At 47.3% G+C, this 27055-nt stretch overlaps 2 protein-coding genes across 6 annotated transcripts in view; both read left to right on the plus strand.

Annotated features, from left to right (window-relative positions):
• BEND5 (BEN domain containing 5) overlaps positions 1-15949 on the plus strand; it is a 48208-nt gene extending 32259 nt beyond the window's left edge. For all 3 annotated transcript variants that reach the window (XM_032846639.1, XM_032846640.1, XM_032846641.1), the window contains 3 exons: positions 979-1127; positions 7018-7231; positions 14718-15949. In XM_032846639.1, the coding sequence (XP_032702530.1) occupies positions 979-1127; positions 7018-7231; positions 14718-14875 (521 nt within the window). In that variant the 3' untranslated portion in view covers positions 14876-15949. The remainder of the gene's footprint in view (positions 1-978; positions 1128-7017; positions 7232-14717) is intronic.
• AGBL4 (ATP/GTP binding protein like 4) overlaps positions 1-27055 on the plus strand; it is a 1476328-nt gene that overhangs the window by 1264188 nt on the left and 185085 nt on the right. The window lies entirely within an intron of this gene.

Genomic DNA, 27055 nt, shown 5'->3' on the forward strand with positions numbered 1-27055 from the left:
GTACCAAGTGATGCACCTGGTTAGGATAAGGAAAGATTGGACCATGATATTCACCAGTTACTTAAGGTATAGGCATGGCCCAGGGGACCCGCGAGAGCAGTAGCCAAAACCCTGAGCCTGAACAACCACCGAAAGGTTTGCGGGGGGGAGCATTTCCAGCGTGCTGAGCTCTCCATTGGCCTTTGGAGTTGCTCTCCTCTGAAAGTTAATCAAGTCATTCAGCCTTATTTACTCATTTTCATCCTGTTTCTCTGCCCTTTGGTAATCAAGACACAATAGGTGATTTAAAAAATAGTCCATCATTTTTAAACGCTAATGGAGAAGAAAAAAATACTCCCCTTAGAAACCACCACCATTTATCCAGCTTCCTTTCACTGTTTAAACTGCGCGTAATTTGTGTTGATTGCATTAAAATAAAAATCAGGGTAGCTGCTAGATCAGGCAATCAGAAGCTTAATCTGTATTGTATTTTAATTTCTTGGTTGAAAAGCTTCTGTCTAGCTAGATACTAGGTCTTAGGGAGGGGGAGGCCTTTGCATTTCTCCCCACTGCTTGCCTAACCTCCATTCTTTGGCCGTGGCCCACTCCCATGGAGGCTGCAGAGGTGGGCTTTTCACAAATATGCAATTTGCATATTACAGTGATGCCCACCCTTCTCCACCCTGGTCTTAACAGGACCTCTCTTCTGAGCAGGCAGTTCAGTCCCCTGCATTTCCATTCAGACAATGACACCTTCAAAGACCACTTCTCATTTGTACTTAGAGTCCGGTTCATTCTTGTCTTCCAGTTTTCTTCCTTTTCCTTTGTGACGTTCATACCTCATATTATTTTCAAGCCTGGGTTTAAGTGTAGTCCAATGGACAAAATAAGCCAGCCTATTTATTTTGTGCCACTATGTGCTGATAGATGCGTAGTTAAAAATATTTGCCTTTTATTTTCCTTGGAGTTCTAGACAGATCTCTTTTCTTAACTGCCTAGGTCCCGCCATTGACTTGGAAAAAGTAAAGTCAGAATGTCTCGAGCCCGAGCCGGAGTTACGGAGCACTTTCAGTGAGGAAGCAAATACGTCGTCCTATTACCCCGCTCCTGCACCTGTCATGGACAAGTATATCCTAGACAATGGCAAGGTAGTGTTTCAAGCTCACTATCCGTTCCCTGCAAGTGTTTGTTAGCTAGAGTAACGATGGAGAGTATGGTGGGAGCTTCCTGCACCACAGCTTGGCCAGTTGGCCTCCTGGCCCGGGCCTGAGTAACTATTTCCAGAATTCCTGTTTCGTAACTAGTGGAGCTGTACTGGGACTTGTTCTTTTTCTCTCCCCCCTCCCCTTTTTCTTAAATACTGGGCCAAAGTAACTGTAAAAACTAAAGTGACATTTTAAAATAGCTTAGTACTGAGAAAGATTTTAAAAAGCATGGTAGTTTGATGAAACTTGTCCTACCCACCTATAAAACCAGATACATAAAATTTATAAGGTGTACTAGATATGAAATCTCTGATTGACAGATAACTCAATGTGTGTCCATTCACCATTTACAAAGTATCTACATGTTCTAAGCCCTGTGCTAGATGCTGAGGATAAGCTGGTAAATGAGACGTGCTCCTTGTCCCAAAGCTGTTTCCAAGCTGTATGTTCAGCAGTGGTCAGCCCACATAATAACTCCTCAGATTTTCTTGTAAGACCCTCGGAAAAAATCTTGAAAGAAAACTTAAGCACTATTAGTAGTTACATTGGTACAGGGGTGAGAAATAACGGAATAGCCTTGAAAGGTCTTAAAGTCACATGATAGAGCAGCTGGGCAGGGAGAGAACTGTTCTGACATCCTTCTGACCTCCAAATGGATTCATCTTGGAAGAAGTATATTGGAGCCCTTTGTCTAGGCACTAGTCAAATTCAGTTTTAGCGTTCTATTTCTGCCACCGTGGCATACATTACAGACATCACCTCTCATTCTTCCCCAAAGAATCATCTGTGTCAGTCTGTTTTTCTTGCCGCCTTGTGCTTCAAAAGTTCTCTGTTTATCCAGTATTGTTCCCCAGTGGGCCGATGAGAAAGAAAAGGTTGTTTTCTTTGGGTTCGTCCAGATACATCCCTGCAACTGGCCAGATTGAGGCAAAAAGCAAATATCGTCAGCTGAGGAAATGAAATGTGTTAGTCTTGAGGGCTGTCTTGGATAGGCTGTCATGCCCTCTTCTCCCACTGAGCACTGCCTCCCCACACCCCACCCCCGGAGGCAGAACTGATGCGCTGGGTCGTTGGCCCCTTCTCTCTTGACTTGCTCCAGCCCACAGGCTTTAAAAGTCTGCTTTGCAGGGGACAGATGGCATGACAGGGTGGATTTAGGCAGCCCAGAGCCTGAATGCCGAGTAGAGCTCTATCTCTGTGCTTTCTGTGTGACCTTGCTTGGATGGGTCCTTCCCTTTTGTGGGCCTCAGGGTCTCCATCTTCACGAGCTAGGATGGATCATTGCTCTCTGTAGGCCTTTAATGACTCCAACTGTGTAGCTAAGTTGGGTGAATCTTCCGCAGTTGGAGATAAAAGAAAGGACTATTCCGTGTGTGTTGATTTCTTTTTAGTGATGACCACAATGTAGAGTGACTAGAGACCTTTTCTTAAGATAGCTTCCAAGAGAAATCTATTTCTCTCTTCCTTTGAAGACTGACGGATAGTTTCTGAGCATTATGGGGGCCGCTTTTGCAGAGGTATCATTTTTCCATTTCCAGAAAATGGGTCTCTCAAACCTCATTTAATGTTTTTACAGGAGTTGCACAATAAATCTTGAAATTGCCAATTTTGTTTTTTCATTGGCTATTGCTGACATGTTGCTGCAAAGCTAACCTGACTTTTGTTTGCAACTAATTGGTAGTTCAGCAGAGCAAATTTATGAAGAGAGAGGAAAGGAAGCAGACAGACTAGCAATGGATGGCGGCTTCCCTGAGCAGGGTTCCCTGTATCCTCATTGTTCTTGGCTCTGCTAGCGTTTCTGACCCTTTCTTTTCTCTGCCTGCATGAACAAAAGCCTTAATCTCTGCAAAGCCTAGAGCATTAGAATGGGATCCATTTCCTAGTAGGAAACTAGTTTTGTCCTATAAAACATTTCACAAAGCCATTTTTTGATCAAGTCCCATCCTAGCAGGTGCCATATTTTTAATAGCCTCCCTTGACACATAAGGCTAACATTTTGGTCAAATAGCGAACTATATTTTATGTGAATAGGGCTTGCCACAAAAGTTACCTTGATTTTGATAAAGTTCATTGCTTTTTTTTTTTTTTTTTTTTTTTTTTGTCTAAGATGGCTTATTTTAGAAACTCATTGAATCACAAAGCTGCAAAGACCATTAAAGTTTAAATAGTCTAATTTATACATGGCATAGATGGGGAAACACATCCAGAGAAGGGATTCCTCTGTAATTTTAGAAAAGGTTAGAGACAGGCAGGTAGGAAGTGCAAGCCAGGTCTCCTGGTTCCTAGGCCAGTGTTTTTTCTAGTCTATTCTGCTGCATCTCTGAAAGCTGGGCCTTGCTTCAGGTGACCCTGGGCTTTGTTAACCTGAGGAGCCCTTGTCCCAGCACATACCTGTGATTGGTCTTACCCAGAGCCATTTCTTTCTGTGCTTTGTGCTCAAGCTGGCCTTATACTCAAGTGCATGTCAGAAAATATATTCTTCTCTAAGGAACAACAGCTCATCAGAACTGAAAGCCTGTGCCATTAAAACATATTAAATATGCCCATCAGTTTCTTACTGCTTTGTGTTCAGACTAGTCCTGATCAGTTTGAAGGGGACAGAAGGGGCAAAGCTTCACCCCATCCCCATGGAGATGTACCATGAAGGGCTAAATCAGGTGGTGAAGGCTCACAGTAGGCTAGAAATTCAGAGGGGATAGAACTTAGCTCTGCAGCAATTAAAGAGTGTTTCCTGGATTGGGGACCAGGGCTTGAAAGATAAGCAGGCTTAAGAAGACATAGGAGAAGGCATTCATTTCTGGACAGGGGAAAGGCCTGAGCCGAGACACTGCTGGGGGTGGGAGGGAGTTGGGAGGCGGAGAAGGCAAAGGGAATAACAGTTACTGAATGTGTGCTGTCCTCCTGACATCTGATTCATGTTATGTCATATAATCCTCAGAACAGCTCTATGAATTCGGTGGTGTTCTGCCTCTTCTCCACCTGAGGAAAGTGATGCTCAGAGAGAAAAAGTGGCTAGCCCAACATTCCCAGCTAGTAGGTAGCAGGGTCAGGATTCACACCAGGGGCTGGAGCCTCCAGGCCCCGTCTTTGTGTTACCGCACACTGAAAGTAGAAAGAGGAGGAGTTAGAGAACATCATTGTGATGGCCATAGTAGGGAAATAAAGGCTAGGAGGTTGAATAGAAAGAGAATTCTAGAGGGCCTCTACAGCTGACTAAGGAGATTGGGTTGACGTGATAGTAAATAGGGAGCCATTCAAGATTCTAGAGGGTTCACACAGAAACACAGTTGAAAGACTGGAAGTCAGCTAGTCAAAGAAGGAGAGCCGTGTTTTAGGGAAACTGATCCTGGCAGTGGTTATATGGGGGGTTGGAGGAAGCAGGGACTGGAGGCAGAAAGCCAACCCGTGGCTTCTTCTGGCTTCCCTATCTGCAGTAGTAACCTGTGGTGGGGGGCCAGCAAGGGAAGTGTCTGAGCCAGTACAGAGGAAAGCTGAAAAAGAAACCCAGTAGAATATTGATGCGATAGATAGGCTTTGTTTCCACCACGTTGTCACCACATTGTCACCACGGTGACACTGGCAGCAGCAGGAAGGTCTGGGTAACGGGCTCTGCCATCATACAGATTTGGGTTTGAATCTTGATCCCAAAATTTACTGCTAGTATGTCTTAGGAAAGGTAATTTTGTCCTTCTGATCTGGATTCATGTCTGTAAAGTGGGATTAATAACCTCTAACCTATTTCCATCTCTTAAGGTCATTATGAGGATTAAATAGAAGGTACAGTCCAGGTCCTCAAAAAATATTAGTGTCCCCCCCCTTATCTAGTAGAATTTTGGCTAAAATGACTGTCATTTCTCTTTTAAGAATAATAAATTAAAAGATTATAGGAAAGAAAGGCCCAGGGTAGAAAAGAGCAGAGATCTTTGAAAAATGGAAGCTATCTTCCTTCTCGAAGGTTTTCTGATTCCGAATTTAATTTAATTTAAATTCCTTCTTTTTCCCCTACGTGAGGAAGCTTGTGAGGGTAGCTTCAGAGTGCCATCAAGGGAGGTGACTTGGGGCCCAGCAGGGAGCAGCAGGAAACTTGTCCCCCGCATGCCTGATCTGGCACCCAGACTGCCCACCTGCCGTTCAGAATGAGGAGGAAAGGCCCGACTTGACCTCGGATCTGTATTGCCCAGGTGGCCCCAGGCAGCGCATCTCACTTCCAGGGCTGCTTATCTTCCCGAGCGTTGTGAGCAGATTTGCAATCCTGATGTCTGCTGCACAGGGAGGCCAGGTGGATCTGGTTATCTGATAGCAGGCCTGCAGAGATCCGAGTGATCTTGTGAGCGGAAGGAAGGCAAGGCAGAGGAGGCCCGCAGGATTGTTACTTACTGGCATTCGTGGGTGGGCTGTATTGCTGCGTTGTTTTGTTTTTGTTTTTGTTTTTGTTTTTTAATGATCAGAAAATGTCAGTAATTGGTGAAGGAAGAAGTGCTGCTGACCAACCTGTCTTTCTGTCTGTGTGTGACCACCGTCTTTTCCAAGCCAGTCTTCAGTCGTCTTTGAACAGTGCTTCTTGCCAGTCTGCCGTCAGTCTGGGGGTGTGTGCGGTCTCTCAGACCAGGACCTCTCCCGAGAGGTCTCCTGACCGCATGATGTGGTTGACCTACAGGTCTTGCTGCAGACAAGGACTTTTGGCAGAGCCCTCTCATTACCCTTAGGAAGTATGCTCATTACCAGCTGCCTCCCCTCCTTCCCCACAGAGGCCGTTTCCACCCTCCATAGACTCGTTAGAAACACAACATAAATGGCAATGTCAAAGTCAAAACCCTATTTTTTTTTAAAAGGATAACATCAGCAAATGAGGTTTGAGTTGTTAAAGGAGCCAGAAAAGAGAAACACTTCTAGTTCATTGCTAGATCATTCTGAGTCCTTTACATTTAGTGACTCTGCTCTGAAACTTTGAGCGCTAACCTTGTAGGGAGCATTAGACTGTGTTTGTCCCATGCGCCGTTAGAGTCAGACTAAGGAGGCCGTGGTTTGGTTTGATTTGTGAAAACCACACGTGTTCCGAGCCAGAAGGAAAGCAGAGATGAAATCCCCCCTTCCCAGTTCCATTCACAAGAAGCTGAAGCCAGAGGTGGGAAAGGACCTGTGCAAACACACTCCAGCTGATGGCCAAACGGGGCTGCTGGCTGCCCCCTCCAGTGGGCCACGGTCTTCAGACTTAGCTGTACACCGGAATTACTTAGGGAACTTTCAACGATCCTAGTCCCTAGGCCCCACCCAGAGTAATAAATCCAAATCCTGGGAATGGGGCCCAGGCACAGGCAATTTTTACAGCTCCAGAGGACCCCTGGGTGTGCCGCTGTGGAGAAGCACTGTGCCGGGACAGCATGCTCACTCAAAAGGGAGAAAGGTCCTTCTGAAGTGCGACAGAGAGACAACTGTATACGTTCCTGAGATTCAGTCTGGCTCTCAGTGGCCTCGTTATAACTTGAGTAGAGCTTAGAATCTCCGCCCTACAACTTAATAGTCGAGTGACTTTTGGCAACTGGCTTCACCTTTCTCAACCCAGTTTTTCCATCTGAGTTGAAAATAGCGTCTCAATGCCTTCCTTCCAGGGTTGCCATGGAGATTTGAGATCGTGAATATAAAGCACTCAAATAAGGCCTGGTGCCTTATAGGTATTTAGTAAATAAGCATTATTTCCCTCAAACAAAGTTAATGTAGTATTTATGGAATGAGTCCCTTGTAGTTGTGCAGCAGTGTCTTTTAAAGGACAAGAAAAGTTTCCAACTGCCAGCCTGTCCGACGACACAGGTGCTTGTGTTCTTATCCCTTTCAGGTCCATCTGGGAAGCGGGATTTGGGTTGATGAGGAGAAATGGCACCAGCTACAAGTAACCCAAGGAGATTCCAAGTACACAAAGAACTTGGCAGTCATGATTTGGGGAACAGATGTTCTGAAGAACAGAAGCGTCACAGGAGTTGCCACAAAAAAAAAGAAAGATGCGGTTCCTAAGCCACCCCTCTCGCCTCACAAACTAAGCATTGTCAGAGGTAGGTCACTGCAGTACAAACGCAATGACTGAGATGTTGTCCCGTACTCTGTCAGGAAGGTACCAGACACAGTTCAGGTCAGCAAACACTGAAGCCTCTCCATGCCAGGCCCCAGGCAATGTGTGGGACCTAAGAGAACAGGTAAGGACCTTGTCCCTGGAGAGCTCACATTTCACAGGGAGATGAGCCGTGGACACAAGTACGGTTCCGGGTGCTAACGTGAGGGGGACTGATGATGTGTTGAGGGAGGTCTCGGGAGGGGAGCAGACCCCTAGCTGGAAAATCAAGAAAGGATTCCTGGGGAAGAGAGTCCCTGCCTTGGGCCTCAGAAGCGGTGCTCCTGACCACTAGCCTCTAAGTGTCCAGCCGCCATGTTTCAATGAAGAAAGTAGACTCCATCAACATGTACATTTTGAGCAGGCTGCATGCCAAGTTCTAGGGCAGACAGCAAATATGTCAGATAATTTCAGGTACCAGTGAAGGTGGTAAAGCATCACCTCATGTTACAGTAGGACAAAGAGGGCTGTGTGAGGTGTGGTGGTTGGAGCAGGCCTGCTTGAAGAGGATGGGGCCTAGAGGTAGACGAGGCAGCCCCGTGGAGGTCTGAGGTGTGGTACAACAGGTAGAATACACAGGTGCAAAGGCCAGCACACTTAAGGGATGAGGAAGCTCCAGATTCGCAGAGTCATGAGTGAGGGGAGGGTGAGATCAGGGAGGTGGGTGAGAGCAAGTCTTGAGGGCCGAGAAGGCCACATGAAACAGCTTGAATCTGTGGAGTTCCAACAACACATGACTCCCAGGAGAAGGGTGGTGGGGTCTGCATATCGTGGAGTGACCAAATGGGAGATCAATTAGGACACTCCTGCTGTGGTCTCAGATAGAGATGATGGTGCCATGGACCTCGGTTTATAGCAGTGGGAATGGGGAAAAATGGCCAGATGTCGGGTATGTTTTGGAGGTGAGGGTAGAGCAGGACTCAGCGAGATTCAACAGGCTGAGGTTGGAGCCATAGGGTTCAAGCCTATGCTGCTGTGATCTGGTGTGAGGCTTGTTCTCCTCTAACACAGCTGCCCTTGCCTGGCTGACTCATGACTAATTGATTTAGGCAGCCACTTATTTTCAGACAGTCAGGTTACCTTTAGTCTGCTTACTGTCTGGAATGGTGGGTCCGGAGCTGGGAGGTTGCCATGAGAAACAGGCCTTCCTGGGGATTCAGTCCTGCCCCGCTAGATAGGTGACCGACCTCTGATTCTATTGTACTGGTTGGAAGGTGACTCAGCAGGTCCCAGATGTCTCCCAGTGACTGGCTGGCCCACCACGGTCACGTTATGGGTCTAAAATCATCTGCCGCGTGTCTGCCTCAGTCACGAGTCTGACTTCTCTGATTCATCTCCACGTCCTCGTTGCCTGGCACAGGGCCTGGCACACAGTAGGAGCTCAGTAAATGCAGTTGGAACAAATGAAACACTGAGAGCAGCAAGCTGGTCCCCTCATTGACCCTTGGTATGATTTCTTGTCAGTCACTTCCCCTCCGTGTCTGAGTTTCCTCAGCTGAAAACTGCCCTCCTCAGACAACTAAAAGGATAGGATTATAGCTTAGAAAGAGTTATGTTCCAACTATGAAGAAAGTTACCATTCTTTGTTGACAAGTGTGCTGCCTCCGTGGAGCTGACGTGAGCCCGTGATGATCATGTCATTGAAGCTCACTGTCTTTCAGTGCTTCTCAGCTTGCGGGCTCTCTCCTGTCCACTCCTGGGGCAGGGTGATGGCAGGTCGAAACAGGAACCAGGTATCGAAAGCCTGGGTTTGAACCCCAGCTCTGCTTTGGTTTAGCTGTGAGCTTACCCTGGTTCGTACTATATTCTCTTTTCTTTCCCCCAGCCTAGTGTCGTTCCAGCACCGAGTGGATGCTTGGTGTCTCCCATCTGTAAAGATCGCCGTCCTTGTTCTGGCTACCAGTGGCCCACCTAGACATTTTGAATGTTCTTTAAACCCCATTCAGATGATGTCCTGTGCAGCTGATTGGGCCCCCAGAGCTATAGAACAATCTATAGGCGCCTCAGCTGTGTGGCCAGGGGCCATCCCATACTCACAGACTTCCGCCCCACCTGTCACACACCCCCACCACGCCCCCCAGGTTTTCCTCACTGAGCCATGCCCCCCCAACCCCCCAACCAAGGAATTTTTAAACCTTCTCTGCTTTTCCTAACATGATAGTCCACATCTCACTCTTTCTCAAAAGATGGCCATGCCTCTTCCTTCATAGAGAAAAGAAAAGGAACTCCCACAGCTCTGAAGTGCAGACTTCACTGTAGACTTAACTGTACCCTCTGTTCTCCTGCCTCATGGCCCAAAAGAAGAGTTTCCTTCTCTTATTTGGGTCTGGCCTGTCTCTCCATCTGGATCCCAGCCCCGCTGCCTTCCTAAGTACCTCATTCTTCCAATTATGCTCCTGCGCTCCTGCTTCCTTCCCAGCATCATTTAAATAGACTTTGACTCTTCATTTCTCATGAAAACAAAACACTCCCTAGAGGCCACTCCTACTACCCAGCTGCTGCCATGTCTCTCTTTTTCTTTTTACATCCAGATTTCTTGAAAGGGTTGTCTACACTCGCTGCCTATGTTCACTTGTAATGCCCCTGCTGTCTGGTGTCCACTCCCAGCCCTCTGCTATGTCTGTTCCTGCCTCGTTTCCCACAGACTTTCTCCTTTCCAAGTCCAGGGCATGTGTTTCACCTCCTCCCCAGATTGTCTGACACGACCACTCCTTCCTTACAGCGAAACCCTCCCCCAAGCTCCATTTCCTCCTGCTTCCCTGGCTTCTCATCCCTCTTGTGGGCTCCCCTTCTGCTGCCCTGGCATCTGTCCCCACAGCATCCTCTCTCTCCACCAGCTCCCAGCTGGTCTCACTTTGCGCTGTGTCCGTGGCCCTCTGTGTGCCCATGGCCTGGGCTGAAATCCACACTACTCGTCCTGGTGCACATCTGCTGACCTGGCCTTTGGGGACCCCTCTGTCCTCCCATTTCCCACCATACTCCAACCACAGGGGCCTCTTTCCTCTTCCTTCACCGCCTGCCCTGCACACCCTGCCTCCTTCTGGTTCTCCAGCGAGGCCTTCCCCAACAGCCCAGTCTTCAGGAACCTTTCTGTTGCTCTCCCTACATAAAGTCTGTGCATAGCATTTCTTGTTTGTTCCTGCACTGGGTAATCGTCTTTCCCCCCTGCCCAGTGGAATAGAAGCTTTGTGAGCATCTGGTTCAGGGAAGACAGGTAGTGAGTGCTCCGTAAACATTTGCTGACTCAGTGGATGACGCTCGCAGATCTCTTTGGCTCAGTCCACACTTCTGAGTTCCCGAGCCGCATATCCAGGTGCCCACGGCCTTCCCCTCACCAATGCCCACGTAGATGCTCCCTCCCTGCTCTCTTCTTTCTCCTCCCTTCAGAGCCTTGGGCCCCTCCTGCTCCCCTGTCTTGGTGAAGGGCGCTGCCAGCCAGGGGCCCAGAGATGCGTCACACTTACCTCCTCCACATGCCTCGTTCTGTCTGTCCTGCCCCCAGATACATCTTAAACCACCCACTCCTCTCTCTGCCCCACTGCACCTTTCGTAGTCAGGCCATCATCGCCCCCCTACATGACTCCAGCAGCTTCCAGACTCCTGTCCCCATTATGTAACCAGAGTGATCGTTCAGAAACCAAACATGATCCTGTTTCCACCACCCCGTCACAGCCAGTCCATGGTGCCCATTATTAAAAGGTAGGCTTCTTAATGTGTCACGAAAGCACCTTTAGAACCTGGCCCCTGGCCCACGCTCCAGCTTTATTTTTCAGCAGTCTATCCCTAGAGTTCTTGTCCTCGTGAACTATTGTACTCCCTGAACAAACCTTGCACCCTCGTTAGGGAATTTGTAAATGCCATTCCTGGTGCCTGGACCACAGGTCATGTTCCCCACCCTGCATCCGTGCCGCCTTGCCTGGTTAGCTGCCGCTAACCCCTCTCCCGGCCCCAGATATGCTTAGGAGAACCTTCCTTCAGGAAGCCTTCCCTCACCTCTCAGGGTGGGTGGACAATTTGGCTACATGTCCCAGATCCCTTTGTGCCCTCCTCTATTCTCTTTTTACTGTATCTTTGCCTCCCAGAGACCTGCTCTACCCACAACCCCTTAGAGCCCAGAAACAATTGCCGTGCAAGTGAATGAGAAGAAAAATGACCCAAGGCCACTCAGCTGGTTAGGTGAGAGCCGGGTAGAACTAGGCTTTCAGACTTCCTTGTCTCCAGAGGTTTCTTGTGCTACCAGTGTTAGTTCCTTCTTTACTACAACCAGGCAGGTTTGAAGTCTGTCTCCTATCCCACCATACACTCACCATAAAATTAGCCTAATTCTTTGAGCTCCTCCAGACTGCACTAGACTGGTTCTTCCCATGCAATCTCTTTGTGGATTGAGATTGCTTCCGTTAATTTGATGTTTACCACATTTAGTCTTGTTTGCCATATAAAAATGATAATCCCTGATGCAGACGAGGATTTTTTCATCTCTTTGATTTTAAAGTTGTTCCATAAGGCAGCGGGATGGGTGAACACTGACACCGTTTTAGAACTAGGGAAGCTGGACAACTATAGGAGAGTCTTTAATGGTAAACTCCAGAATGACAGTTAAACCTTACCTAAACAGTCAAATGACCTTTTGCAGGGTGTCTGAGCTTTCTAAATGAGCCACAGCATTGAGTTCTGGTTAATTTTTATAACTTTTTAAATAGGACACCCTAGCGCTGTTATAAACCTTGTTAATTAAGCAATAATCTCAAATGCTCCCTCGCAGAGGGAGACATTCCTGGCAAGTGCAGGTGATTAATATTTAGAGTCTAACAAAGCCTTTTAATCAACCTGAGGGGCCGTGCAGTGCTCTTGCCCCAGGACACGAGAACAGTTGGGATTCTGAGGATTCCTGTAAACCTTTCTCCATTCACCCCTTTCTCTTCCTGCCTCTTCTGTGACCCCTGTGAGGGCTCCGAGGGCCATCACATTCACCCTCCTTCTCTCCCTTCTCTCTCCTCAGCCTCTTTCCCACCTTTCTGGCTTCCAGACATCTAAAGAGGTAGCACTGGAAGAATCTTCTTGGATTATGGGGTTTGCCATCCTGCTTTCACAGATGGTAAACTTGAGACCCAGAGGGGTTGGTTCCCGCTTAGAGGTTGCACAACAACTAGAGCAAGAGCCAGAGTCGAACCCCTGAACTTCGAAGTGGTTCTCAGCACGAGTTGCCTCCCTCACTTGATTCAGGTTCCAGCAAAGTCGCTGTTAATGTCTGCTTCCTCCTGACCCAGGGCTGGAGATAGAATGTCCGGGCCTTCCTGTCTATGGGGGAGACACTGGTCACAGTTTTATTAGACTGCAGTCAGTGCTTTGAGAGAGAGTGAGCTAGTGGGAGCCCAGAGGCTGTCAGCAGAGTGGGGTCTCCCAGCTCAGTCTGGGATGTCCCAGGAAGGCTGAATCTGGAAGGATGAGTAAAGTTTTAGGGCACCAAAGGTCGGAGCCAGGCTAATCAGGGAAAAGATGATCACAAGCGCTGATTTGTGGGATAGCCTGGAGGGGGAGGGAATTGCAGGTGGACCCAGCAGAAGGCAGGACTGGAGCGAGACGGGGCCTCCTACCTTCTTGTCTCAGTCCCTGTGGAAAGTCCAAGACAAGACGAAGTGGAGATTAGTGGGCTCCGGAGTGGTCAGGGAACAGTGGAGGTCAACCGAAAGCTTTTAAAGTCTTCTCTGTGCAAACCCCTTCTCAGTGGTGGTGTGTGTGTGGCAGGGGGCCAGGGTTCCTGGACACAGAGAACGCCTCCAGTGCTTGCCGCAGCAGTGTGGATGGCACCGGGAAGCAGGCTGGCCACACACCCAGGAAGGGCTTGGCACTGGGGGTGGCAGCCGCTGGCCTATGCCTGTACTCACCCCCTTTCTGCAGGCCTCTGCCTTCTTTCATGCCAGTGGAGGGTCAGCATGGGGTAGGCCCTGCAGTTCCTCAGAGCATGACATGCTGCATCTCCAGTAGGACTGCCTATTGTGGGCTGGGCTGGTAGACAAGATTTTGTTTATCTTCCATTGCCATTCTGTAAGAGTGGGTCGTGGTTCTGGTCTCAGAGGTCAGGAAGCGCAAATTCAAAGTAGTTAAAATTCTTGCCCATGATTATGTACCCCAGTGCCACATTCCCCATGCACTCCTCCAGTCCCCTCACATCCCCTCAGGTTTCCCTGGGAAAGCAGTCACTCATTCACTTCACATAAATTCGCTTAACCTTGCCCCTCTGCAAGCACTGTGCTAGGCCCTGGGAACGAACAGTTGTGGTGCATAAGAGACTTGTAACAGCCCCACGGAGGTGTAACACTACGGTTTGAGGAAGGCTTGCAAAATGTTGATCTCCTATGCTCCATCACAGCCTTAAAGAAGATAACCTGTGGCTTGTCATCCTTGGTTATGAGGTGAGGAATCTAGGGCAGTGATTTGCCTCAGGTGCCCAGGCTAGGAAGTGGATTGAAGTCAGGTTCGTCAGACCGCGTCAGAGGCTTGCTCTTGGCTTCATCACACTGCAAATGTCAGACTCCATAAGAGTGGCCATCCTCAGCCTCAGTACTAATGACCACGATGAGATGCCACTTCGCACCCACGAGGTGGTCAGAACCTTAATAACCTCACAGTGTCAGGTGCTTTTGAAGATACAGGGCAACCCGCGCTTGCATATGCTACTGTTAGGGGCAGCGCAACTGCTTTGGAAAGCAGTTCACCGGGTACCACCTAGCAAAGCTGAGCATGCACACGCCCTAGCATTCGGCAGCTCCGCACGGAGGCCTGTGCTGGGGATCCGCCTGCGTGAGCGCTCCACGAGACACACGCCGGGGTGTTCGTGATTGCAGAACACTGGAAACCATCCAAGTCTCCACTGACCATAAAATGGATCAGCAAATGGTGGAGTAGTCCTTTCAAGAGCATACTGCCCTCCAGTGAAAATGAATGAGCTGCAGCTTCCCACTTCCACTCGGATAAATTTCAAAATGTTGAGTGGAAAACAAAGTCAGAAAGATATTTGAGGTATGGATACCCTTGTAAAACAATTAGGAAACAGGGAGGAGTAAACAATATGTTATTTAGGAACATATACACATGTGATAAGATAAGAAGAAAAGAAAAAATCCAGAAGAGTGCTTCCCTCTGGGGAGGTTGGGCTTGGGAGGGGACCCCAGGGGACCAATGATGTCTTATTAAGCTGGGTGGTAGGCACACGGATGTTGTATCCTAATTTTTAAAGGATAAACTTACAGTTTCTATCTATTCTTTTCTAAGTACACTTGTGATGAAAATTTTGAAATACAGCTCTGCCAGACACGAGAATTGGTGTTTGGGAGGGATGTCAGGAGGCCCATTTTCTTTTTGCCCCCTTAAAAGATTGTACTCCAATCCACCATTAATCCTTGGCCGTCTTGTTTCTTTCCCCTGTCTAGAGTGTTTGTATGACAGAATAGCACAAGAAACTGTGGATGAAACTGAAATTGCACAGAGACTCTCCAAAGTCAACAAGTACATCTGTGAAAAAATCATGGATATCAATAAATCCTGTAAAAATGAAGAACGAAGGGAAGCAAAATACAATTTGCAATAAACTTTGGATTTTTCATAAAGCCTTATCGTTTTTCCTTGCGTGGCTTGTGATTTGCGGGCGATGGTGCTGTCCAGATCAGACCCCACCGTGCGTGGTAGGATGTGGGCAGGGAGCCAGCAGGTTTCCAGGGTCATCGACTTGCCCTGAACTTGGACTCCCCATTCCAAAGAAGTCAGACGGATTTGCTGAGACTCAGGCAGCAACATGGCGCCAGCGTCATTCTGGGGATGGGGAAAGTGCTGTCTTTTCGGAGGGGGATAAAGTGTCTCTGAGTTGCCTATCACTTGACTGAGAATTTGAACTAATATTTTTACCATTCAAGGACTTCTATCTCTGTTCCTCTATTTTGTTCTATAATAAAGCTTCATTAATTCTTTGATGTAAACAATCATTATCCTCATTTATTTAAGGATATCAAGTGTACAGAGGAGGTGACCAGTGTCCTTTGAGGGGCAGAACATTCAGGCTGAAAGCAAGAAAATTCGTAAGGGGTGTGGTTGCTGTCTGCAGATCCGAAGGGCTGTCTCGAAACCAAATTACTTTCTCGTACTTCAAAGGACAGATCTAAGACCAGACGCCCTTTTCACTCAAGATGATCTGAGATCCAGCTTCCTTGATAAGTTGAATCCATCTCTGTAAAAGGGCGTAGGGGGCGGTAATGTGAGAAGTGGTCCGACGTTAGCTTCAGGAAGTAGGGGGCAATGTCACCCTGTGTCAGTTCGTTTATCCTTTTATATCAAATGATCTTTCAAGTTACATAATTTTTATCTCACTCAGCAACTGCTTCACTAAGGTGCCTGGTGCACAATCTGGCAAACCACATTCGATCTTCCTGTTGATTTGCACTTTCTGTAATGCCTGTGAAGTCAGCATGGTGTATTGGAAATGGCAAGGGTTTGGGGCTGAGCGCCTGGGTTCCAAGCCTGGCTTCCCTGCTTGCTTTGGGCTTAACCTAATCTCTTGAGTTTCCGTTTTCTGTTCCATAAAAAGGAGATGATATCTACCTTACAGAGTTGCTATAAGAATTCTTTACGTATATATAAAGTGTTCAATAAATGTTGCCAATTATTATTTTCTTCATTTCTGGTTATTGGCTTTTAGGCATTGGTTGGAAAACTTGGGCCTCTGTTTTCTCTAATGCTTGATCCACCAGACCACTGAAGGTCTATAAGCCAAAGGTCACGGTCACTGGGTTAAGTAGGGGAAGTGGCTACGTCTTTGAGGACTTTTATTTTAGTAAATAAAAGAATCCTTTGTAATGTGAAATATCGTATGCTTGATAACAGAATGTGTAGATGTGAATTTCCTTTTATGGCATTTCCCCAACTTTCCACAAACTAGCAGTGCGATCTTGGGCTGGCTGCTTAACTTCTCAGAGTCCTTATCAATATAATGAGGAAAATAATGTCTACCTCACAGGCTGTATGGATAATTAAATAATAACAGATAATATATGTCAGGACTTTTGGAAGTGTTTAACACAGTTTAACTCGTTTCATGAGTAAAGTTTGTGACACTTGGTAGCAGTGTTTGATTAATTCATGCTATTAAAATGGGTTCATTTCAACAGCATGGGCATGAGTAGTGCGGAATGCATGAAAGACTGGGGAAAAAGTACGCATTATTCTTGAGCTCATCGCCTCTTCTCCCTAACCACGGCGGAGACACAGACACCCAGAAGCTCTGTGCATTTCCCTTCAAAGACTATTACCATATGGTACCCACTTTATAGGTGCTTTTAGGTTGGTGGGGGAAATAGTCGTGGAAATACATTTTAAAACGTTATAAGAGATTTGAAAGTGCTTTGTGTAATGTATATTGCCTATAGTAGGGAAAGACCAGGGTGTGAAAGATTCTGGGATCTGCATTCAAATCATGACTTTACCCCTTCTGGCAAGGTCTTTTGGGCTCTCTGGGGCTCATTTCTTTTAAAGTGGAGATAATGATCCCTAACTCAGGGTTGTTGTGAAGAGTACTCCAGGTAATATCTGGGGAAAGGGCTCTGGAAATCTCAAAGAACCACACAGATGTTAGTTACTTTTAGCTTAGAAGGCAGAATAAAGTCAAAAGTGGATGTGACAAGGAAGGACACAGAGCCAATTCTGATGGGAAATCAGGAGAGGTTCATACCCTACTTAGACTGAAAGGGTTTTGAGCCCCTCTTGTGTACCCAGTGCCCTGTTACTGTCATACAGGGGCAGGACCATCATTCCTGTACCTGCACAAGTGAAGAAACAGGCTCAAAAAAAAAAAAAAAATGCTAAATAGCATGTTGGCCAATGTCTCAGATTTGTCAGCAGTGAAGTCAGGTCAGAATCTAGGTCTGTGCACAAACCCCCTTGTCACCTCCTCCCTGAAAGGTGAGTGGGATGTTAAGGCCTGGGCTGAAACACTAGGACTGTAATTTCAAGGTATATTTAGAGAGACCCAACCTCCGTAACCAGTGGAAATCAGTCTCATTAATTGAAGCCATTGAAGGAACTATAGTACCACTTAAAAGGATTCACAGTTTTATTACAGATACATAGACAAAACTCAAATCATTTGGTGTGGTAGAGAGTTTCCAAACATGTCCAATATTAAGAATTTGCTGAGGCTTAAATTATAGACTTCTGGGCTGTGGCTTAGTGAGCTCGAGTCAAGAAGTTTGAGATGGGGCTGGGGCTGTGTATTTGAACACAAGCACCTCTCTTGAGCAGTATCAGTCCAGTTGAAGTCATTTGACGACCTGCTTTACTGGAGTAACAAGAGTGTTTCCTACATAAAAAGACGTGCTCCTTCTCCAGTACCTGAGGATGCCTGAAACAGAGTAAATTTCCTTTTTTTTTCTTTAAAGATTTTATTTATTTATTTGAGAGATCACAAGTAGGCAGAGAGGCAGGCAGAGAGAGAAGAGGAAGCAGGCTCCCACCGAGCAGAAAGCCTGATGTGGGGCTCGATTCCAGTACCCTGGGATCATGACCTGAGCCGAACGCAGAGGCTTTAACCCACTGAGCCACTCAGGCGCCCCAGTAAATTTCCTTTTGAGTAGCTGAGGCTCCACCCCCAAAGCTTGTTCCGAGTCACTCTTTCCTGATCATGGAGTGCTGAGCCGTTGGACAAGATACAGGTGACTTTCATTTTAGGCCCCAATGAGCATCCCCTCACTTTCATACTTAGGTTCTTTCTTTTCTATTCCTGTGACAGGCTGATGAGCTGTGGAGGACAGGACAGTCAGGACTCAATTGGCAGAGCCTGGATGGATGGAGTTTGGGCACTGTCTTCACAAGTCCTGGCAACAAGTTCTTGGTTACCAGATGAAACGGAAAGATATGGCTTGTTTTTATTTTCTGGCAAAGGAACGTGTGTGAGTGACCGTTCTGTGCTTGTGGATTTCTTGGGTGCATTTCAAATTATGACTTGCTTTTGTAGTTATAAAGAAATAAAAGCCACTTCATAGAAATTTTTGGAAAAACAGGGGAAAACGTTCCAAATTGGGCTACTACAGCATTGCGATATATCTCTTGTAGTCTCTTTTTCAAGGCCTGAGTATGTATTTTGCATACCTGTGATCATAGCCTATTATCAGGTTTGCAGCCTTCCCTTTCCATTTACCATGTTTCCCTGCTGCTCCGTGAAATGTAACCGTCCATTCCAACATCCACCAAGTTGACGGACATCAAGCTATAGTGGAGGAAGCCATCTGCTGGGCTCTGGGGCTAAGATGGAGGGCTGCCAGCTCCTGAGGGAGGCCCGCTGCATGCACGGTCCAGGACAGGAGGCAGGGAGAGCCTGAGTCTAGAGGTCCCCACATTAGAGTTCGTTTCCCAAGTCTCGCACGGACTGCCTCACCTGACCTGAGTTCCGTCCTCTTTCTGAACGCCAGCTTCTTCATTTGCAAAATGGAGGAAATAATGTCCCATCGTGGGGTTGTTAGAAGGACTGAGAATGTAATTAAAGCACCAGGCCGGAGTGGACAAAGGGCCGCCAGGATGAGAGCTGACATTCTTCTCCTCTTCTCTCCCCACAACCATTCAAGTCCTCCCCCAAGTGCCCCGGTCCAGTCTCCAGCCTACTCTGACCTCTTACATGGTGACCTTGGCTTTCACACCTGCCTTTGGCCCTCCAGACAGCTTGTGCTTATCCCACAGCACTTGGTGCTCCTGGGCTTTTCCTTGTGCACAACAAGCAGGCCCCTCCCCGCCTTCCGGCTCCCCTCGCCAACCTCGACCCTAGCCCCACCACCCAGCTGCCCATTTGCCCTTCCTTGTCCTTTAAGTTATTTATAAACAAAACTCAGGGGAAGGTTTTTTGTGTGCACAGTTGTTTTTTTTTTTTCCTTTATATTTTCTATCATTTTCTTAAGGTTGTTTTACTGGAGTCAAAAGGAATGACATTTTTTTTCCCTTATTTTTTTAATTTTTAATTTTTTTATAAACATATAGTGTATTTTTATCCCCAGGGGTACAGGTCTGTGAATCGCCAGGTTTATACACTTCACAGCACTCACCATAGCACATACCCTCCCCAATGTCCATAACCCCACCACCCTCTCCCAACCCCCCTTCCCCCAGCAACCCCCAGTTTGTTCTGTGAGATTGAGAGTCACTTATGGTTTGTCTCCCTCCCGATCCCATCTTGTTTCATTTATTCTTCTCCTAACCCCCAGCCCCCCACGTTGCATCTCCACTTCCTCATATCAGGGAGATCATATGATAGTTGTCTTTCTCCGATTGACTTATTTCACTAAGCATAATAACCTCTAGTTCCATCCACGTCATTGCAAATGGCAAGATTTCATTTCTTTTGATGGCTGCATAGTATTCCATTGTATATATATACCACCTCTTCTTTATCCATTCATCCGTTGATGGACCTCTAGGTAGGAATGACATTTTTTTTATCAGTCTTGATACATATAATGAGTGTGACCATGTTTTAAATTATTTTGCCACCTTACTAGGTGAAAACTAGTATGTCATTATATTTTCTTTGATTATTTCTGAGATTGCACATTTCCCCAGAGTTTGGTTTCTTGCTTTCAGTAAACAAAGTCTTAACCTGTGAGCATTTCCAGCAGAATCTATTTCATTTTCATTTTCTGTGTTTAGTTTTCTCTGGACAAATGTGTTTACATTGGGCATATAATTTTTACTTTTATATCTATAAAGAGACATGTCAACAGATACTTTCATCCCTTCTTTTGAAGGAATTGATCAGTTTGTGCCAAACAGCTTCATAGGCTCGTGGAACTTCTGGGTCAAAAGAGCAATTGGAGGTCCTCTACCCAGATCTCCTATCCACTATAAGCAAATGCCTTTCTAGACCATATCTGAACACCTCCAGGCACGGGAGTCATCTTCCTACCCAAGAGTCCATCCAGTTATTGCTGTCACCGAGATGTTCTTCTGCTGAGCTAAAAGTCTACTTCCCTAAGACTTCTAAGGTCATTCATATTCTCTCTGAAGTCACAAGAACACTTCTCCTCATAGCCCTTTTGCTGAGTTGAAAGTGACAATTTATGACTCTTCACCAACTAATAAGTAGTTCAAATTCCGTTTTACCATTTTCACATGAGGGAGGCTGTCCAGGAAAAGAGTGGGGCTTCTAGACTTAGACAGCCCTATGTTCGAATTCTGACCACCACTTCCTAGTATGTGACCTTGAGCAAGTGCTTAACCTCTCTTAGCGTCAGTTTTCTCATTTTTTAAAATGGGAACCTAATACCTACTTGCCAGATGTATGAAGGGCTACATAAGATAATGTGAGTAAAGCAGCAAGCCATTCAAAATCTCTCAAAATCCTAAGACTTTTTTTTAAAGATTTTATTTATTTATTTGACAGCAAAGATCACAAGCAGGCAGAGAAGCAGACAGAGAGAGAGGAAGGGAAGCAGGCTCCCCGATGAGCAGGGAGCCTGATGCAGGACTCTATCCCAGGACCCTGGGATCATGACCTGAGCCGAAGACAGACGCTGAACCACCTGAACCATCCAGGCGTCCCAATCCTAAGACTTCTGACCATCCTGCTTACTCTTCTATGATTGTGTCCCTAGACGATAGGGTTCAAAACCAGACAGGCTCTTTAGGAAGGGTCTGAGTGGCACTAACTAGAGAAGGTTGTCACCTCTTCTGCTAACATAACGCTGTCAATGTGGCCTACGTCTGAATTAGCATCTCCTGTGTTAGAATTGTCTCCGGCGGAGTGTACGGCCACCAAGCTTTCCCCTGCTTTTTCTCTTTCGCTAACACAGTACTTGTCCCTTGAGCTCACAGTGTTAGAAAAGGAGCATGGGTCTTGGAGCCAGAGAAACTAACACAAAACTCAGATCCTGACTTCAGTCTTTGTTAGATTAAAGGAAATTGGTTCAGACTATAATGTCCCCACCTTCTCCTTTATGCAGTTGTGGGGATCATACTGGCCTGCCACAAGGGCAGATCTATAGTCCCTGCCATCCCAGTTCCAGGCTTCAGTATAGTGCTCCTTTTTGTTCCCTTTTTCCTTTTAGCAGCTCTTTATCTCACACACACACACACACGTACACACATACACACACACACACACACACACCCATTCAAGTGTGTGTAGTTTTTTTCCTTTTTTAAAATTTTATTTATTTATTTGAGAGAGAGAAAGAGTATGAGCAGGGGGAGGGGCAGAGAGACAAACAGATTCCCCACTGAGCAGGGAGCTCAGACATGGGACTCCATCCCAAGACCCTGAGATCATAACCTGAGTCAAAGGTGATGCTTAACCAACTGAGCCACCCAGGCACCCGTCAAATCTGTGTTCTTAGGTATATTTCTTAAAGGAAATACAGGACTTTGCATTTATCCCTCTTCCATTTCATCTGTTGGTTTCAGCCCAACATTCCAGCTGGTTGAGATCTTCTTTTCCATTTGTGTTTAAAATACAAAACAGAATTTGAGGAAAACCAAAGCCAAGAAAGAAAATCAAGCCATAATCCCAAGAACCGAGCCCAACTGCATGTCGCTCCCGGGAGCCCCTCCTGTCTGTCCATGGGCAGCACCTCTTTGTTCCCGGTGGCTGGCCAGTCTCCTAGGATCCTGCCTTGCTCATCCAACTTCATGTGGCCAACATTTCCTCCTCTGCTGCCCGATTTGCATAGCTACCATTTTAATGCCCTTCCCGGTATTGGGCTGTGATTACGTTCTTATCTCTTGTGTGCGTTTTGCTGTCTCTAGTGTCTTCCTATTAGAGATAATGCTGCCATAATCGTTTATGGTTGTTTGTTTCTTAAATTCCCAGGACTGAGCTAATTGGGTTAAAGGGCAAGGACATTTTATAGTCCTTTCCATGTGTTGTATTGCTTTCCAAAAGGTTCAGCCGTGTCTCGAGCAGGGTAGACATGCATGTGTTTTGGGAATTTTTAAAGAAGCACGGTGAATTAGCTTTCTATAGAGATGTACTTCTTCAACTCCTTTCTAGGCTCATTGTCTGGCATGCATTTGGGTATGTGAGATCCTTACAGATTTCGATTCTATGATATGCCCTTTCTCCCAGTTTTGTGGTATGTATGTATGATCTTTTGCGTCCTAACCAAATTATCAAAAATAATGCTTAGTTCAGTGAAAAGAAAAGAGCCATGTGGTCCTCCACTAAAGACCCTCTTCTCATCACCAATCAGCCTTTTCTGAACTGGGTTATTCTAGTTAGTAGCTGGGATTCCTCCATCTGGTGAGATCGTGTAACGGCTCTGAGATGTGGCATTTGAGCTTCCACCTGAAGGATGAGAATGGCTGTCAGCTGACCATTTGTCTGTCAGTCTGTCCCTCCCTCTGTTCATTTTACATGTGCTGTATGTCTAGCCTCTGTCCAGCACTCTGACAGGCACTGCTGCTCTGGTCTAAGCAGGGAGTCACACCTCAAGTGTGGCTCCAAAACCTGTGTTCTTTCCACTATTCCAGAATGTACACTTTTAGCTCCATCCGATCGGACACCTGAGGATATGGGCATTTATGTTTCATTAGAAAGGGGGAAGAGATTCCGTATTCTGCCTCACCGTCTGTACCCAGAAGTTTCCTCCATCAGTGATTATGAAATTCATTCAGTCATTCGGCAAATAGTTATTGGGTGCCTACTGTGTGTCAGTCACTGGTCTAAATGCACAAAGGGCTTAAACTCTGACAGAGGTGGAAAGGGATAGGGAGGAAGATGAACAGTAAATATAATAAATAAGAAAATTGCAGAAGGTAGTGAGTGCCCTGAGAAAAGGAAAAGCAGGGCAGAATCAGGGAGACCGTGTGCAGTGAGGAGAAGGCTGGCCCATCAGTGGAGTGCCAGAGGAGGCTCATCCAGACCGTGAAGGCTGAGCAGAGAGCCCAAGGCGCTGAGGTGGTCAGCACGGGGTGGGCAGCCTTGCAGGACCCTTACCGTGGGAGCTGGAGGGATCCCAGTGGTGGGAAGTGAGGGGCATTAAGTATGTCCTGTCTGCCTGGAGCCTCGGTTTGACTCAGACGGGAGGAAGGGAGTGGAGGAGAGGAGGAAGGGTGGATTTTGACTGGTACTCAGAGACACTGTATGTAGCAACCAGCAGGATCCTAGCATAGAAAAAGCATTCTCATGAAGAAAATGAAACAGGAGGCTTCAGAAAAGATGGGCACTCGAAGGAGGTGGTGGTGAAGAGTTCTCCCTCTGGATCCCTCCCTCTGGTCCCTCCGGGAAGCTAGGGGTCCCTTGCCCTGGATGGAGGTGGGGGGGCTGGGAGCCAGGCAGTTCTAGGTTTGAATCCACGTCCCCTCTCCTGCTACATGAGTCCCATGGGTTCCTGGCCTTCTGTTTCCACATCAGAAAAACGAGAACGGTAATTCTCACTCTGTAGTATTGTTGGAAGGACAAAATGAAGAAGCAAACTAGCTAGCTCCTGACAGAAACATGGACCCTGGGGAGGGGCTCAGCTGCTGGTGCCCCGACGGCATGTGGAAGCAAAGGGATCCTTCCACTGATGCGTCGTGTCATCAGACGTGGTGATAGCGACACTGGGCATCCTGACTAGCTCTGAGACCTGGCAAGCCGCACGCGTGTGTGTGTGTGTGTGTGTGGTGTGTGTGTGTGTGTGATGTGTGTCGGCCTCTTTTCTCCCCTGTGGTACAGCACCAAAAACACTGCCTCTGAGGGTTTGCTCTAACATTTGGTGAAATCCCAAGTGAAAGTGTGTGAGCAGGAGCCTGGCCCTGAATAGGTCCTGGCTAAGTCCATGTCCTTTTGCTGGGTGCAGCACCTCAGGTCCCTAGCAGGGCATGCACCTGTCGTCACCCTGGCAGGTCCGGCCCCCACCCTTTGCACAGTAAAGCTTGGAGAACCAGTTTTATCTAATGAAGGATTATCCAGATGCTATAGATTATCAGCCTGTGTCTCAGCCCAGGGGTTTCTAAAAAGAGAGCAAAATCGTCGGTGCCAGCATGGGGGGCCTGGGTCTAGCGGACTGGGTGCTCGTCAGATGAATGAATGAGAGAATAAATGAATGGCTTAATTTTTATTATATTGGCGAATATAATAAAAGATGTTACTGCTTGTGATTCCTCATAGCAGTTCTCTGATATGTCTTTATTTCAAAGATAAGGAAATAGGCTATAAAGAAGAGTAATTTGAATTTCCTGAGTTACATAGTTAATGGATGGAACTTAAACCCAAATGTCCCGAGGCAAGATCCAATGCTCTTTCCCCTCTACTGGTGGTTCTAAAACTTCAGCCCACTTCAGAGTTTCCTGCAGGGCTTGTTGAAACCCAGATCACAGGTCCCACCCCAGAGTTTCCGATTCAGCAGGTCGGGTGTGAGGCTCAGGAATTTACATTTCCATCCAGCTCTCAGGGTGACAGCCGTGCTGCTGATGTGGGGACCATGCTTTGAGAATCACTGGTCTACACGAAGGCACTTTTCCACATTATAATTATGTTAAGTGGCATGTAATTACATCTTGGTGATTTCATACTAATGTGCCATGACCAGCAGGAGGTATGGATCGAGGGCAGGAAGGATGGACAGAATGGTGAGGCTCACAGCCAACTCAGCAGCCAAGTGCTTAGTGACTCTGGAGGTGAGTCTCACTACTTTGGGACTCACTTTGCCATGTGGAAATGGGTTTCCATCTGCCTTCCAGGGGTGGTGATAGATTGGATGATGAGGTGGTAGATTAGAAGGGGGACTATTTCAAGGAATCAGTAGGGCAAAGCCTCCCTGTTTCAGTCATCTGCTGTGCCCATTTCCAGGTGTCAGGGACAGGAAATAGAACAAAGCAAGAGCCAGACCCCCACATCCTCCCTCTGCACCAATACCCTCCTGCCCCAAACAATAACCGGAATTATTGACAAGTACCTATATTGAGTTGTGGATTTTCTGTCTCTGTTCTTGTACCTGAACAATTCACAAACTCTGTCATAGTTATATTCACCGTCCACTTTGGCCTCTTGGTTTCTGTTTTGTTCACTGATGTATTCTGAGTATCTGGCACGTCGTATACACTCATTTAAAAAATTATTGAATAAATAAATGCAAAATTCAAAGACTTAGTAGGAGGCTGTTGCCCCAATCCAGACCGGAAGTAAAGCAAGGACCCCAAAGTTGGAGGAAAAGGAATGGAGCAGAGACAAACCCTGGAGTCTTGCAAATCAATCCCAGTGTGGGAGGGACAAGCCTGTCCCTTAGCTCCTGCCTAGGGGCAGGCCATGGGTGTTCCTGATCAGGAACACCTGATCTGTGTTATGGGAGGAAGGAGGTAATAAATGTCCAGGGCCTGGACCACTTCCGCACAGAGTCTTCTTTGGGAAGAATCTGGACAAGGGATCCTCCTCACCCTCTGGAATGGGCACCCGAAATTTATCTAGAAACTTTTAGTGACCCCAGGTTGCCAGCACTCACACTGGACACCCCCGGACGCATGGTAGCAGCCATCAGAGAAGCTACTCAAGGAAAAAAACGCCAGGGTGGCCTTCTCCAACTGTCCTTGGTTCCTTGCCATTAATTCCTCAGCAGTTCTCACTCAGGGCCATCTGCAGCCCTGTCCAGAACTCAGCAGAGATGGGGTTGCTATGCTGGGAAAATTCCAGGGACTTTCCGGTGTGAGTTGCACACCCAGCCCCAGGGCTGTGGGAATTTGCTTCTACTATGCCTGCCCCAACCCCACCCTTATGTACACCTTTCCCTGGTTTTGGAGAATGGCGACTCCACTGAAAGGGTTTTCTGAAACCAAGGATGTGTCAGCCCTTTTTAAAATTGCCTTGTGCCTCTGCTAGTCTACCAGCCTGGATTGTCACTGTGCACCCGTCTTTCTTGCCGAACTGTGAGCACTCAAAGGGGCCACGATGTGTTCCTCCTTGAGTCCCTGAGCCCAGCACAGGGCCAGGCACAGTTGCAATCCCGGCCTCTGATGACCAAAGGCTGTGCCAAATGGGCAGTCCCTTCTGCCTGGAGGTTTAAGGCTTTGCAGGATCAAGAAAGCCCTTCATGAGAATGTCGTGAGACCTCCCTGGCCTTGTGCCCCCAGGATAGGGCACCACCAAGTCAAGAAAGAAGGAAAAGATTTGGCAGTGGTGAAGTCTGAGGAGTCTGACCTTCCACTGCCTGGGGCTGCCTGAGGGCTCTACCACTCACATCCGTGTGACCTTGAGTGAGTTGTTTAACTGGTGTGGGCCTTCGTTTCCTCCTCATAAAGTGGAGGTCTCAGGTTCCCATGAACAGCCGGTGATTATCTGTAAAGCACTGAGAACTGCACCGGACACACAGTGCTGTGGACATGCTCGTTGTCACTGTGAGCAGGGCCAGGAGGTGGGAGAGGGTAGAAGTTTCAAGGAGTGGATGTGAAGTTGGTATTGGGAGAGGAGGGTTGGGGTGAGACCGTAGAGGGCCTTGGCCCCAGGCTCAGCGCTGGCCTCTGAAGACCACAGATAGCTGATGAAAAATCAAGCCAGCATAGTGGGGTGGGTGGCCTGTGGAGAGAGGGGACCCCGTGTTTTTGGAACAACCCAGGTGAGCGATGATGAGGAGCAGATGCCCACTGTCCTTCCTCCTTGAGTGTCAGCACTGCCAGGTGGGAACCTGGCTGCCAGCACCATTATGCAATGGCCCAGATGGGAAGTGCACCTGCTTCCAGAGAAGCCCCTCCTTCACACTCTGGAACAAGACCGGCCCTCCTCCCGGGTACTCAGCCCCTGTGAGGGGGAGATGAACTGTGTCCGGCGGTG

This window comes from Lontra canadensis, unplaced genomic scaffold, assembly GCF_010015895.1.
Source record: "Lontra canadensis isolate GAN:19392208 unplaced genomic scaffold, GSC_riverotter_1.0 scaffold179, whole genome shotgun sequence".
Taxonomy (NCBI): Eukaryota; Metazoa; Chordata; class Mammalia; order Carnivora; family Mustelidae; genus Lontra; species Lontra canadensis.